Here is a 15,749-nt window from a genome sequence, read left to right as displayed (position 1 = left end):
AAACACTTTGGCAATAAACAAATGTTAGTGATTATTTCGTATACACCATCACAAGTAAAAAACAACTTTTAATTCCAGTTCTGGGAATTATTCAGTAAATAAGATTTTTGTTTTATTTGCTCATGACTTGTTTTTTCACTTTTTGGATTTTTTTAAAGAATATGAAGCATGTTATTACAGTCTCTCAATGGGTCAGGCACTGTGCCAGCCACAGGTCATATATTTTAAAATAACTTTTTTTTTCATTTCTTTTTGGCTGTGTTGGGTCTTCGTTGCTGCGCTCAGGCTTTCTCTAGTTGCTGCGAGTGGGGGCTACTCTTCGCTGCGGTGTGTGGGCTTCTCATTGCGGTGGCTTCTCTTGTTGCAGAGCACGGGCTCTAGGTGCATGGGCTTCAGTAGTTGTGGCTCACGGGCTCAGTAGTTGTGGCTCGTGGGCTCTAGAGCGCAGGCTTGGTAGTTGTGGCGCATGGGCTTAGTTGCTCCGCGGTATGTGGGATCTCCCTGGACCAGGGCTTGAACCCGTGTCCCCTGCATTGGCAGGCGGATTCTTAACCACTGCGCCACCAGGGAAGTCCCTAAAAAATTTTTTTTAATAAAATTTAACGAACTGGATTCTTATTAAAAAAAAATCAAAAGTAATTGCTTCAAGAATTTTAACTTAACCTTTATTCAGAGTTAAGACTTGAAAAAGTTCAGTGGACTCTTCCTGATAGAGGTTGAAAATGAAGAACTCGGATATTAATGGCCACGAACATATGTTCCCATGAGCACTACACTCCTCCTTGTTTTTTTGTCTTAGAGATTTTATATGCTTGCACAATATAATTACAGAATATAATTTTATATTAATTTCTTACAGAAATATAAATCTTTGTTATTTTTCCAGTTGTCTTAAAATATAAATGGCATATAAACATTGCGTAAGTTTAAAATACACATGATGATTTGATATAGGTAATATTGTAAAATGATCACCACAGTAAGTTTAGTTACATCATCACCTCACATAGTTATACTTTTTTTTCTTGTGGTGAGAACTTTTAAGATCGTAGCAGCTTTCCAATATACAACAGTATTATTAACTATAGTCACCATGCTGTACGTTATATTCCCAGGACTTATTTATCTTACCCCTGGAAGTTTCTACCTTTGGACCACCTGTTTCCCTCATCCTGTATTTATTATTCTTGACTCTTTTTCCTCTTTCAAATCTCTGAACCTTTTTCTCCCAAATCCCTTCGAAATTATATGCGTGCTCACACTTTTCAGTTCTTTGTCTGGTACGCTCGTGCAATCTCTATTTCTTGTCCTCCTTTTAAATGAGTCCCAAAGCACTTCCAGGAGCAACCCAAGATTTATCACCACACATTTAATGTGTTACTTGTGCAAATATCTATGTTATGAAGCTTATAAGGAAATTGAATATGATAATGCCCTATCCCTCAAGGAGTTCTCAATCTAGAAAGATAGGTTTGCAAACAATAGCAATGCCATGTGTAAATATTATACTAGTGGTTTAAACCAGACATGTGTGCACAGAGACAACCCGTCAGGCATGCTAGTGACATTGGTGCTGGACATTGAAGTGTGTGTATTAGTTCCCTAAGTGGGAAGAGGAGACAAGGACATTTCTGGCAAATACAAGACCATGAACAAAAAGGAAAATGTAAGCCTCACTTGATTTCTGGAATGACAATGTATTCGTTTCCTATTGCTGCTGTAACAAATTACCACCAATTGAGTGACTTAAAACAACATAATTTTATTATTTTACCGTTCAGGAGGTCAGAAGTCTGCCATCGGTTTCACTGGGTTAAAATCGGGGTCCTCCTTGCCCCTCTAGAGGCCAGCTTCCTTCCCTGGCTGTGGCTTCCTTCTCTCTCTCCAAGCCATTCGCCCTGAACCTTCAAATCTCTCTGACTACAGTTGCTGTCTCCATCATCACAGCTCCTCCAACTCTGACCCTCCTGCCTTCTTGTAAGGATGCTTGTGATTAGATTGGGCCCACCTTGAGATTAGATTTTGCAGGCCAGTCTTCCCATCTCAATTTGCATCTTAATTTGCATCTGCAAAATCCTTTTGCCATGCAAAGTTACATATTCACAAGTTCTGGGCATTCGGATGTGGACACGTTTGGGTGGTTATTTTCCAGCCTACCACGAGCAAGATATTAGAGTTTAAGGTATACGATGGAAATAAGGCTAGTACAGAATTTGATTTTGAAAAACCTTGAAGCCACGTTAAAGGAGTTTGGAATTTCATCTAGGCCTACAGTTTTTATTCTCATAAAAGGTTAAAAATATTACAACGGATGCTCACTTCAGTGTGAGCATCAGAATCCAAATACAATTAAATGGGTGACCACGGATCCCTCGAGCCTCATCTGTGGAGCCCTTAGACCTAAAGAGAATAAGCAGGAAAGGAACACAGTCAGACCTAGTTCAGAAACGAAGGGGTGCAGTTGTACCAAAGGGACGCTGATGAGGTCTGCATTTAACATGTTTTCATTTTAAAAATGGCTGTGGGAACAGAGAGGAAATTGATTTGAAAAACTTTTATGAGGTAGAGAGAATAGGCTGTGATGATTTTCTAGGCAGGGATTAAAGAATCCAGAGGAGGCCGCAGCAGGCTTTGAGATGTTTACGAAAATGACCCTAACGTACACGTGCTACTGAAATTTTCTCCCACTTCGTGACTGATTTCTAGAGTCTACCTGAAACCAACCGTAACTTTCTGTTCAAACACGTTGCTTGCCAACTAATTAATTTCTTCTATTAGGGTTACCATATAATACGTAGTCCCAACTAGGACAATGATTTCTAGAACCATTTTTTTAATATTTAAATCAAACTTACTTGTAAAACACTAAGGTAAAAATTTTGTGCCTTTAAAGCTTCCGTTGTCAAAGGTACAATCGCTTAAGTAATAGTTTCTTTCTTCCTTTTTTTTTTTTTTCTTGAGGTGGGGGGGGGTCGCTTGACTTGTGAGATCTTGGTTCCCCAACCAGGGATTGAATCCGGGCCCTCGGCAGTGAAAGCGCGGAGTCCTAACCACTGGACCGCCAGGGAGTTCCCAAGTAATACAGTCTCTTAAATCAAAGGTGAAAAAGAATTCAAAATCACTTTTGAAGAGTGACAAAAAGCCTCAAGTGTCTTGTGGTTCTGGATTTATGCAGCAAATTTGTTTGAAGATTGAATCAGTGCTGGCAGTACCTCACTATTGTTTTCAGTGTGTGGGGATGACAGAAGAAAATTCAGCATGGGAGAAGAAGACAAGAAACCCCCCTTGGTGGACAGACATTTTTGATTGCTACTTAAGACTGTGGTGGTCCAGAAAACCCCCAGGGGGAGTGGGTTGCGGTGGTCCACATAGGCCTCCTCGGCCCGCAGCTCATGAACGGGTCCACGGGACCTTGCACTGGAGTTAGTGTAGAGGGGAGTGAAAAGATCTTCCCAGTGCAAGGCAGACATTTGGTGATTCTGGGTTCTTAAGATCCTGGTGGAGAGGGTCCTTCTGACACCCTGGCAATAGCCTTTGCTGGTACCTCGCTTAACCCTAGCTTTCCCAGAACACTTTTAAGAGTCAAGGGGGACCTTATTCGTAAGTCAACAAGCATAAATCGAAACTTTACTCCAGGCAGACTGGAGTTTAAAGTGCCCTAGTTATCAGGCACTGCTCCAGTGTCCTGGAAAACCAGCTCCAGAGCCATCTTGCATGCCTCTCTCACCTTGACCAGTATCGCACGCCTTTTGCCTCTCATGTAAAGTCAGTTATCCATCTTATGAGTTCTTTCTACAGAATTCACGTGATTTTTCCTTCACTACATACATTCAAGACCTGTTCGTCTCAGCTGGATTATTATTGACAGAGTCCATTTGTGTATAATGAGTCTCCTTCCCATCCTAGCACCTTCTGCTTAGACTTCCAGATGAATCTGGCACTAGTTTTCTCAAGCTTTTCATTCTCCTTAAGAACCCACCATAGTTCCTGACTTGCCTAGGTTTCTTTCTTTGCTCTTTAAAACCCCTTGCTTTTGCCGCTGGTATCTGTCTCCGTGCTCATCACACAGACCCACGTTAGATGCCCTTTCCTTCCTCTGTTGTCCTAATCAATGACTTCTGTATGAGTCAGCTCAACACTAGCCTCCTTGCAGCTCTAGCTGCAGTCACTCCTGTCCATCCCATCTTTTCCTGTCTTCTAATTTTAGAATTTTCTCAACTACTAAGGGCACACATTTCAAATTTGATTTTACAGTTGAGTGTATTGTATTTTCTACTTGAGGGATTAAGACTCAAGTGCCTTCAGGGGCCATGGGGTAATTGTAGACTGTGAAGCTGGCAGAATGACGAACAGTAGGTATCAAGTGTTTGTGTTGATTGCTAGCAATAGTAATTCCCATCTCGTACAGGTACATGGTCTTTCAAATCACTCTGCAGGTGAGACAAAATGGTCAAACGGTATACCTTCACAAGATGTGCAACTGATGTCCTTAATATTTTTACATATACTTCATAGTTCAAGTGATACACCATTTCCCGTACCTCTCCTTAGCCATGATTCCTAGAATATTAATAGGTACACATTGTGCATTGTATAAGTGCTAGTGAAATTAAAAAGTTAATTATGGCTTTAGCAAGCTTGTCGGGAAAATGACTAAAACTTTTCAAAAGAAAATCCAGTATAAAATAAATAAGCTACGAGGATATATTGTACAGCACAGGGAATATAGCCAGTATTTCCTAATAACTCTAAATGGAGTATAATCTTTAAAATCGTGAAGCACTATGTTGTACACCTGAAACTTATATAATGTTGTAAATCAACTTTACCTCAATTTTAAAAAAAGAAAATGTAGCTCCTCTCTTGCTTCCCATCTGGGGGATTACCATGGATGTCCATTGCTTCCGATTCCCAAGTCAGCCCTCTTGCCCAGTTCATCGTGGGCTGGGCCCTGCTTTTCTCCTGCCGTGGCGTGGTGTAGTGGATCTGCTTTGGCTTCCGGGGGAAGAGGGAAGGTTAGCAAGCAGTCTAGCCTCAGCCAGGGGGCATGCTGAGCGTTAACATGGAAACTGTAAAGGGGGCTAGAAGGAGGGGCAGCAGGCAAGCTGGTGAGGAAGCAGTAGAAATGCAGGTCAACCACTGTGGCTTGAAAATGACCCACGGAGGGCTTCCGTGGCGGCGCAGTGGTTGAGAGTCCGCCTGCCGATGCAGGGCACGCGGGTTCGTGCCCCGGTCCGGGAAGATCCCACATGCCGCGGAGCGGCTGGGCCCGTGAGCCATGGCCGCTGAGCCTGCGCGTCCGGATCCTGTGCTCCGCAACGGGAGAGGCCACAACAGTGAGAGGCCCGCGTACCGCAAAAAAAAAAAAAAAAACCCCAAACGGAAAAATGACCCATGGAATTGGGGTTTCTAAACTTTGGGTTGCATCAAAGAATGATGAGACCAATACTCAGTACCTGAAATAAAAAGACAGCTGAATTTTTGGTTATTGTGGTAAGGGAAAGCTATGCTGGGCAGGAAGGCTTTCTGAGCAGAGCGGACTGCTGTCTCATACGGGAAGTGTGGAATTAGGATTGGTGGGCTTTCAGGAGGTGCTGACATCATCTGAAGGAGAGCGGTTATTCAAATAAGGTGCTTATCGACTGCTTGGCGCTCAGAGACATGTTTACTAGAGCATTGCTCATTGGCCAGAAGCGATGGGTTGTCATTTATGGGCTGGCTTGCAAAACCAGGTGGTTTACTGAGGCAAGGTGACGATTGAACAGGTTTAAGTTAGTTATTTTGGCTGTTGGTTTCCATGGCTACAAAGAAATTGATCTTTTCCTAGGACTGTGGTCATTTTTTTTTTTTTCCTGAAGTGGGATGGGAAGGTATCTAGAATTCAGAGCAGAGATGAGATCATCAGATTTAAACTGGACCCTTTTCAGGGAAATCTTTCAGAAAATACTCAGGAGAAGGTAAGAATAGGCCTGACCCCACAGAATGGGGCTGTTTTAACGAAGCAGATTCACAAACCAAAGAAAGACTTAGTTCCTCCTATTTTCTAAGGAGCCAAAGCCCATAGACTAGTCTTTCTCTGGTTATATGAGGACTCTCATGCCCAGTAATGTTACTGAATAGTCTAGAGCAAGGGTCAGTAAGCTTTATAAAGGATCAGGTGGTTAATATTTTAGGCTTTCGGGCCACGGGTTCCGTCTGCTGCAGCTACTCATCTCTTCCCTGGTACTGCCACAGTAGCTATATGCATCCTGTAAACAGATGGGTGTGACCAGACGTCATCTAGGGTAGCTGCGTTCGGCACACAGGCTAGTTTGCTGACCCTGGACTAGCACAAGGAATCTTTCAGGTGCGTCTACCGTGAGGGATTCAAACACCAAAGTATCGGAACTCTTCTGACTGAGAGAGAGTATATAAATGCGAAATAGTTGCTGACTAGCTGACTTCTGATATCCTATCTGATTGGAGGTCATTGATTCTGGGCCAGGTTGGGATTCTCATTGAGAAATAGCTGGGAGAGGGCAGGAGCTGGAGTAAAGACTGTGACTGAGTTTGGACCAAAAAAAAGCCTCCACTGTCCCATTTCTAATGGGCCTCAGGTGGTTCATTCTATAGTTGCCGCCCACTGCCACTACCCGCCCTGATACTCGCTGGTGCCTGCTACATGGCTAACAGTATTATATCTAAAGGTACTGCCAACTGTTCTCCTGGCAACTGTTATATCTACCCCAGCTAAAGAGATTTTTTTCCCTTTGAGAGCTCTGCCAGCTGGCATCAGAGGGCTTTGCTTTGAAGCATTTTTTAGCTTTTCTGGAGGCTAGAGGGTAAACCTGGTCCTTTTAGCTTCCTTTGTCAGGCTTCCCCAGGTCAAAGGGTGATTTTGAATGACAGTGTCTTAGGGACCTTGACCACCCATTGTGAAGTAACCTTGGCACCTTCCTCCAGGGTGCCCAGGGATCTTCTTGAAAATAGGACATCCTTTGTCCTGCCGTGGTATTTCAGCATTTCTGGAAGTAGTCATCGAATTAGCCCACCATAGCGGACTATTCAGAAAAGCGCTTTTTAAAACTCCTTGATTATCCTTTCTGGGGGAAAAGCAATAGCTCATATAAGCAAATCTCCTGGCTGTGGCTTGTATGCCTTAAGGTTCTTTGTAAATCAGTACTCAGGGATGTACATGTGTGACAGTTCAGAGACCTTTCTGGAATTAATTGGACTCTACTATCACTTTCATCCATTCGAGGGTCAGGAAAATATAATATTTCAGACTCCAATTATAGATACATTCCATGGAGAAACAAACTTTGTTTGTAGTGAAGAGGGTCTTCTGGTGCTTTTTGTTAAAGGGCCTATTCAGGGTTTCTTTTTTGCACGTGAAATCTAGCCATCACAGAAAAATAACTAAGGATAAAAATTTTAGGTACAGTACTAATTTTACTTTATAATGGTGTATAAAAAGTCACGGAGATTCCTTATGTCATCTTTATATAGTAATATCCAAATCAGAAATAAGATAAACATATATCTATTAGAAACAATAACAAGAGGTATAATTTTTTGGTTCTCTAACTTGTGACATTACTGAATGTTTTTGAAATTCATCGTTAGGACTTGATTAGACAGAAGAGCAACACGGTCTTGAAAGAGATGGATAATGAAAAACTATCTTTGTTAGATATTTAAATGAATATTATAGTTATAGTTGTTCAAATATTATGAAAGTGATATAAAACTAGGAAGAAAAACTAGATAGAATATTTTAGCCTGAAAAATACCCTGGTGTGTGCATGTGTGTGTATGTGTGTGTATGTGTGAATTTAATATATAGTATGGATAGTGTCACAAGTGGGAAATGAAAAATTTGCTCAGTAAATGGGGCTGAGTCTTTTTGTTGAGTATATGAGTTAGGCTAAAGACAGAGTTGTTTTATATACATAACATATATTTACATATAGGCCCTTCAAATATAGTAGCTTATTGGGAGATTTATTTCATCGCCACATAAAAGTTTCCTTGGTCTAGGCTTGTAGGACGCTGTACTCCTCAAGGTCATTCAGAGGTCTAGGTTCCTTCCATCTAGTTACTCCATCATCCTCTGGGACATTGTCCCTCTTCTGCATGGTTGAAGCTAGGTTTCCGGTGCATCCTCATTCCAGCTTGTGATGAAGGGCAAGGAGAGTAAATGTGGAGCAAGGGATTTCCTATTAAGCACATGACACAGAATACTATTGCACATATATTATTGGTACACATTCTGTAATGCAAATCTGGTCACATGGCCCTGTCTGCCTGTGTGAAAGGTTGGGAAATGTAGTCTCCAGCTCGATAACTGTGGGCTCAGCCAACTAAGGGGGAGAAAGAGCTCTAATGTTATCAGAAAGAGATTCCATACTGGAGAGTGTTAACAGTCTGGGCCACAGTAGTTTTATGAAAATAAAGCATCAAGTTAGATCCTCATCTTTTATTATATTTTGAATAATACCAGGTAGATGTATGGTCAAACCATGTGATAAGCATCGAAAGTTGTTAGCATAGCACCTGGCAAATGGTAATAACAATAAATGCCTTTTATGGATTATATCATTTGATCTTTACAATGACCCTATAAAAGAGACTGCAACTGATAGGACCGCAGTTGGTAAATGGACAAAGAAAATGGATCAAAGACAGTTCACAGAACAGAAAATACCAATGACTAATAAGGATTTTCATCTCTTTAATGTTATGATAAAAAAAGAGGTGTAAGTTTTAAGATGAGAAATCGTTTTCACTAATTACCTTAGGAAATGTTTTACAAAATATTCAGACTTGGGTCGGGTGGGTTGTAGAATAGAAACCGCCGAAGCCAGTGTATGTCAGGAGCCTTCGCACAGGTTCATATTCTGTGATCCAGAACTTTCACTTTCAGGAGTCTTTACTAGGAAAGAAAATTAGAATGAGGACAGAGCATTACTTAAAATCATACATACATAAAATCAGAAACCGTGTAAATGTCTAAAAATGGGAGAATGACTCAATGGTTATGTATACAGAATGTAGTACTGCACATGATTAAAATTGTTTATGATGCTGAGAATGTGGGATCCGGCCTCTGATGCAATGTTAAGTGAAAAACATTAGGATTTAAAATGATCAGAAATTAGATTTAAATTATGGTTTTTAAAAAGCATAGAAAAGATCCTGGAAGTAGATCTGTTAAATGTTTCTGGGTGACCTCTGGTATTCTTTTACCACATCTTGGCTTCTTTATTAGCGTCTCGACACTTACTAATGAAAAAAGTTTATTTACTTATTCCTCCCTCTCCCCATTGGATGATCCGGGAATGAAGGTACATACATTGTCAGTAAGGTGTGTAGCATAGGACCTGGCCCAGCGTAGTTAATACATATTGATTGGGTGATGTTGCATGATGGGCCTCGAGGTGACCTAATCTTTTTATTTTTCACCATGGACCAGCAATATTTATATAATCAGAAAAAGACAAATTTAAGTATGAGAAACAGTTTTATTTTATGATTTTCTTTCGTAATCAGCCTAGTTTTCTCATGGGTGAACGAGAAGCAGAAGTGATACAAATCTAGATTAAGGTGGAAGTAGAAAAAGTTTCCTTTTCGCAATAGAGAAGATTCTGTCCATTATCCCATGTCCATTCCCTTGTATGGCCTTGGGATTGTGTTATTCTGTCTCTTGGAAGTAGAGTCTGTGCAGGGTTACGTGTGCACGTATAGACATAAAACGTACGCTGTCACGTTCTGTGGCTTAATACGATCTGCTCTCTTGGGTCTGCTGCAGGTAGCATTGGTTGGCTATCGTTGCGCAAAGAATACTAGATTTGAAGAAAAGTATTGAAATGGGAGATGAGTTCGTTTTTCCCTTTTCCTCCCACCTCGTCCCCTTAAGATATAACATTATTAATATGTTTTGTGATTGGGGACAATTTAAGTCTTTTAAAGTTGGGTCAGGTGAAACTTCCCACGTAATATTCGTCAGCATTCTCTTAAATGTGCCAGTGAAGAAGATTTGACAGAAAAAGTGGTATTAAAAAAATAGGATAGTTTCCTTCTGCCTTGAATGACATGGATATTTTAGCTCTCCGTTTAAATGTTTGGAAATCGTTAAATCAGATTTTCTGATGACACAGCATATGGAGTAGAAAATTCTGGAAAGGTCAGCTGGAGGCTAATTTTCCAGACAGTAAATCACACACGTAGAATTGTGGCTGTCTAGAAACATGTTTTATGTTTATCACCAGTGTATGTAAGATAATTTGAAAATAATTAGAAGCGTTCAGTAACAGCTACACAAAATAGAGCATTTCATTGAGAACAGTGCTGATAGAATAAAGGCGGAAGGAAGAAAATCCTGGTAGAATGTAACTGATTTTTAGGGGGGCAATAGAAGTGAAAACTGCCTCAGAAAAGTGGGAGAGATGCCTGCAGACTTAAACCTGGGTGTAAGTACGTGCATTTTTCTTGGAGATGAGGAGCCACGGGAAGCAGGTATGTTTTCGCTTTGTGCACTTAGTTAAGTCCTGTTAACGAGCACCACCAGGTGATAGGCATTTTCTGAACTGAAGAAGCCTGTGTGTGGCCTCTGACAAGTCAGGTTTAAGGAAAAGATGTCAGCGACTTAAGACCCAGGTCACATGACTCGGTCTGCTTGCCAGTCCTAGACGCTCTGGATCAGGTTTCAACTCCAGGCAGCCCTCCCAGCCATGTGGGTTTAGCCAAATCAGAAGCAAAACCACACTTCCGAAAATGTTGGGAGCCGCTCTCCGCTCACCGTGGGGCCTCTGGATCTGGAGCTGGGTTTCACATCGGAGCATATCGACCGAATGGAATTCTAGCGTTTTGCTGTCATTTTGATGTTTTCCTCCAGTCTTCATCAGATCTACTGGGTACTTCCTGCGAGATGGGAGCTGGAGCTCTCACCATCTGTGTGAGTACAGGCCGCCTCTGTCTCCGTGGACACTGCCAGGGCCCAGGAGAGGCCTCTGCCCCCCCCCGCCCCCCGGACTTCTGAGGAGATGTTTGTGTGACTCTGTTTTTCCTTCTTGGGAGGTGGCGGGAGATGTGCTAACTTAAATTCCTATCTATTCAAATGGACATTAAGCAGTATTTGGGGTGGCATTCCGTATTTTTGTCCACTTTCCTTTTCCAAAAAAAGGTGAAGGAAGATGCGTGCCGAGTTGATTCAGTTAAGTGAACTTGATATCCTGTAGATCACTCTTGAGCGTTTTAGACTCTCTTGTTCTGAAAGAGTTAAATATAAGCTAAATTGTAGTTGTTGGAAATACCTTGTGCCTAGATTGAGAACAAATTAAAAGAACTAAAATAACCATTAATTTATTTGCTTCCGAGAATATATATAGCATTTTTCTATTTCATATTCTTGTTTTCATTTAGTAATTTCTAGAATTTTTATTTCAGCGTGGTTGCTAAAAGTAATGGTGAAAGAGCTAAGTGGATAAATGAATGTGAATCCTTCTGGAAACTTCTGGTTATAATGCAGTGGCAGCAATAAATAACACCGATGTAAAATCCATGGGGAAATTATATTTCTAGGGCTGAAATTCATGAATTTCAAAAGCAGTTCTGTTGGTGCTTACATGTAATCTTTTGCAATAACCGAATATATCTTCAATTGTATAACTTACAGGATAGTGTAATTAAATTTTTTATCTCAATATACAGAAAATGCATAAAGAAATCTCAAGTTGGTATTGTATTCCAAGGGGCATTTTTTTTTTTGTCCCTGGAGGTACTAAATGAGAAATATCTTATTCTGTATTATTAACTGCTCCCTAGTGTTTCATCACATTTAGATCAGATCCTATTTATTAAGTTTCAGAATGAGCTGTATTTTGTTGTAGCTATGATGGCATCCTAAAATATCTAGAAATATCTGGGTAATTTTTGACACATAGGCCCTGAATGGCCACCAGATGGCGCATTAGCCCCACAGGTTGAATCTTAGTAAAACTGCAGGGTGACTCCCTCATTTTCAGCTCAGAACATCTCAGCATCTTGTGTGCAAGTCTTCCCGACTCTCGTCTCTTTTCTGTTCAGCCCCGATGCTTGGGTGCTCGTAGCATCCAGGTGTGCAGTTGGTGATCTTTTTATCACTCCAAAGAGCTTCCTTCAAAATCTGACTTTTCTATGTGGAAATACTGGGTTTTTAATTTTACTGCAGACACAGGTGTGCATTCTTTCAGCTTTATAAAAGAAATACTTTAGAGCTGGAAATGTGTAAAGATTGATCTACTTGTCCTGAGATTTGCAGACATCTGATTGATTGGATCTCTACTACTTGCCCTTGGCCTGCATATATTGATCACTACCTTGACTAAAAAGCAGACTAGCCCATGTATGAAATTCCATCTTTTTCCTTAAGTTATATCCAAAGCACATACAGAATTTCATTTAATGTTGACATAAAAATCATACCATTTAAGAGATCATTCACTCCAATGGATGAGTACTTCTGAATCATTCTTACCCTTCGACTCCAGCTTGGCCTTTGATTGTGCTGTGTCCCAGTTTTACTATAGGAGGAAACACATTTTTAGGAAGCGTAGCATAGTATTTCTGGAAAAAGAGCTATTGAAGAACAAAACACTTTATGTTTGTGGCAGAAAAGTGAGAACTAATTCACACATAAATGAATGCATAGGGGCTCCTATGCTTTTTTGAGTTTGGGACTTTTCTACTTAGACATAGAGGTAGTACTTGCTGAGTATCCTGCTACTGAAGATAGTCATTCTCCAGACAAAATAATCGAGTACCAGGTATTTTTAGAGTGTGTGTATGGCTGTGTGTGTTTATGGATTCTTGAAGTGGGACAGACAGGTTTAAAGATTTTCATTTCCTACTTCCATTGACTAACCAACTTTCTCTTCCTCATTCCTTTTGTTTTTTTCTCTTTCCCAAATTGCTAGTGCTGTGAGTACAACTGCAGTGGACTCACAAATTTACTTACGTTACAAAGAAGAGGTAGGTTCTTTACTGTAACATACCTATTTTTCCTCAGTACATCACCCCCAGGCAGAACAGAAAACTTAAACTTGCCAACCGATGTTATCTTAGTCTCTTCTCGTGGATGACTCAAGCTTTCTCAGGTGAATCCTGAGTCTTTCCGATTCCCTGCCCCTCCAGCTGTTCTGTCCAAGGTGGTGTGTGGTCATTTTGAGGAGAGGTGGGCTGAGAATGGGGCGTTTGCATATTCTGGTGGACGAAGGAAGGGGAGCCTAGAGCGCTTATGTGTATGTTCTTATAGCATACTCTGAACGTCCTGCTGTGTGAGTGAGTTCAGGTAGCAAGTCTGTGACTGGTAAATTTGTGGATCAGTTCTCCTGGTATTGTCGGGACCCAGCGGGCCCCCTGTCCTGACTTAGCCCCAACTCTTGCTGGTGCTGGCAACAATTCCAGGGGTATCCCAGGCTTTGTAGCCTTTGTCCCTAACTTGGGCACCTCCTGGCCTTACCCTCTGGTACCATCAGCTACCTTACACATATCTCATGGTGTAGGCAGGTCACAGTACAGAAAGGCTCACACACCAAATCAAGATACTCTAGTCGCAGATTTATTGAATCAGCCTAAAACATAGCATGAAGCAAGGGGGAAAAAATAGGGGTAGGTTTACCTACTTAGAAGGGTTTAAGTGGGACTGAAGGACCACACTCCCTGAATCCTGTGTTACGTAATATTCATCCTTCCTATCTTTCTTGCCATCAACCTTCCCTGATCATACTGCATTTCATTTTTTTTTTTTGGGTGTGAACTTATTAGGTGAGCTCTTTAAAACACAATGAATCAGAGAGGTGCTCTCCTGCTTTTTTTTTTAAATTTATTTTTTTATATTTATTTTTGGCTGTGTTCGTTTCAGTGCGAGGGCTTTCTCTAGTTGTGGCAAGTGGGGGCCACTCTTTATCGCGGTGCGCGGGCCTCTCACTATCGCGGCCTCTCTTGTTGTGGAGCACAGGCTCCAGACGCGCAGGCTCAGTAGTTGTGGCTCACGGGCCCAGTTGCTCCGCAGCATGTGGGATCTTCCCAGACCAGGGCTCGAACCTGTGTCCCCTGCATTGGCAAGCGGATTCTCAACCACTGCGCCACCAGGAAAGCCCTGTGGCGCATTTCTGAAGACCAGTATTGAGCGTGAGCTGGCTCAGCTGATGGAGTGCATCTGGAGCCAACACAGCTTGCTCTATCATCAGGGGCAAGTGTGCCTAGGTATAATTGTAGCTTGCTAAGACACTGCTGACCAGCTATGGATTTTTATGTGTATATCTCAGGCAGAGAGCACATGGGGCCAGAATGGGTACAATCAATGGGCGACCCACTAAAGACATGAATATTTGGTGTTTCATAAACGTTGGGTGCTTAACTTGGTTCTTCCATCTCTTCTTAATTATCGTTCATCTCTTCTTTTTTTTTTTTTTTTTTTTTTTAAACGGTACACATGCATCTCACTGCTGTGGCCTCTCCTGTTGCGGAGCACAGGCTCCGGACGTGCAGGGTCAGCGGCCATGGCTCACGGGCCCAGCTGCTCCGCGGCGTGTGGGATCTTCCCGGACCGGGGCACGAACCCGTGTCCCCTGCATCGGCAGGCGGACTCTCAACCACTGCGCCACCAGGGAAGCCCTCGTTCATCTCTTCTTAATTATCTATGTTGAATATATCTACCAAGCTGTCCTATATCCTTACATGTTGTCAATACTTCGTTGTATCTGTTCTCCTTATTGTTTCTCTTGTTATCAATTTAACTGAACCAAACTTTCTTTAATACAACAAACAACATGTAAGGTCAAGTTTCAAGGCCATCGCAATTATCCTTTTTGTAGTTTCTAGATTTTTGGTACCAGCTTCCTCCCACAAAGGCTATATTTAGGTTTCTTAAATGTCATGATGAATTTCTTAATTTTTTTAAATCCGTATTTTATTGGGGTTTTAGAGAAACATGGGCCTTGTTTGGAGCTTGGAGTACCTGAGCTTAAATCCTGGTTATGTTAGTTACTACACTCTGATCTTATACGTTATTGAGCAGTGTGGTGTCTTGATAGTAGATTTTAGGGAGTATTTGGCCATCTGTTCAACTTCTTGCCGTAATTTGTCTGTCTGCCTTCTAGTAGCCTATAGTTTTGACAGAGGGGTCATATCTTATTCACATTACTTGCTTCTTGCTCAGGGCTAGGCAATAGTAGTTGTTCAATAAATGTTTGCACAGAACAGCTCAGTCATTCCCTAGGTTTTGCAGTGTCACCTGCTTGTATTTTATTTTTAAAAGGATTTTTGAAGACCTTCAAGAATCTAAAGGTATGTCTGCAAAGGCATTCTATCTTTTTGATGGTGCTTTTCGTGAAAATGGCACAATTTTCCATTTAGCAAAAACTAGCAGGATAATTATAAATATTTTGTACTTTTAATCATTTGAGTTTCCAACCGAATAGCACAGGAATTATTACTATAAAATTGCATATAGTCAAAAGACTCTGCACGCCCATTCCATCTCAGATGATGTTTAGTCTGGTCAGTGCATAGCTTTCCCTCAGGTGGGCGTGTAATCTGCATGGATCAAGGTAATTAACGCTGGATGTCCCAACAGACAGATCCTGAAATCTCAGTAGCTCAAGGAGACAAAAATTAATTTGTAGATTACTCAGAGTCTGATGCAGGTTATCAGAATCTCTCTTCCATCTGGTGGCTGTGGTATCCAGGCTTCCTCCATTCTGTGATCTATTTGCTAGTTTAACATA

The 15,749-nt window shown here is 41.4% G+C and overlaps 1 protein-coding gene across 3 annotated transcripts in view; it reads left to right on the top strand.

Moving 5' to 3' along the window:
* Positions 1 to 15,749, top strand: part of FAM13A (family with sequence similarity 13 member A) — a 354,436-nt gene that overhangs the window by 9,892 nt on the left and 328,795 nt on the right. The window contains exon 1 of one of the 3 annotated variants that reach the window (XM_004276998.4): positions 10,626 to 10,936. The exons of 1 other annotated variant lie outside the window; for it this stretch is intronic. In XM_004276998.4, coding sequence (XP_004277046.3) covers positions 10,910 to 10,936 — 27 coding nt within the window. In that variant the 5' untranslated portion in view covers positions 10,626 to 10,909. Of the gene's footprint in view, positions 1 to 10,625; positions 10,937 to 15,749 lie in introns of those variants that run through there. One more of the 3 variants, XM_033400352.2, reaches the window with a different exon arrangement.

Source organism: Orcinus orca, chromosome 4 (genome assembly GCF_937001465.1).
Source record: "Orcinus orca chromosome 4, mOrcOrc1.1, whole genome shotgun sequence".
In the NCBI taxonomy this organism is placed as follows: domain Eukaryota; kingdom Metazoa; phylum Chordata; class Mammalia; order Artiodactyla; family Delphinidae; genus Orcinus; species Orcinus orca.
The sequence above is the reverse complement of the archived record's forward strand: the minus strand, read 5'-3'. Positions and strand labels throughout refer to the sequence as shown.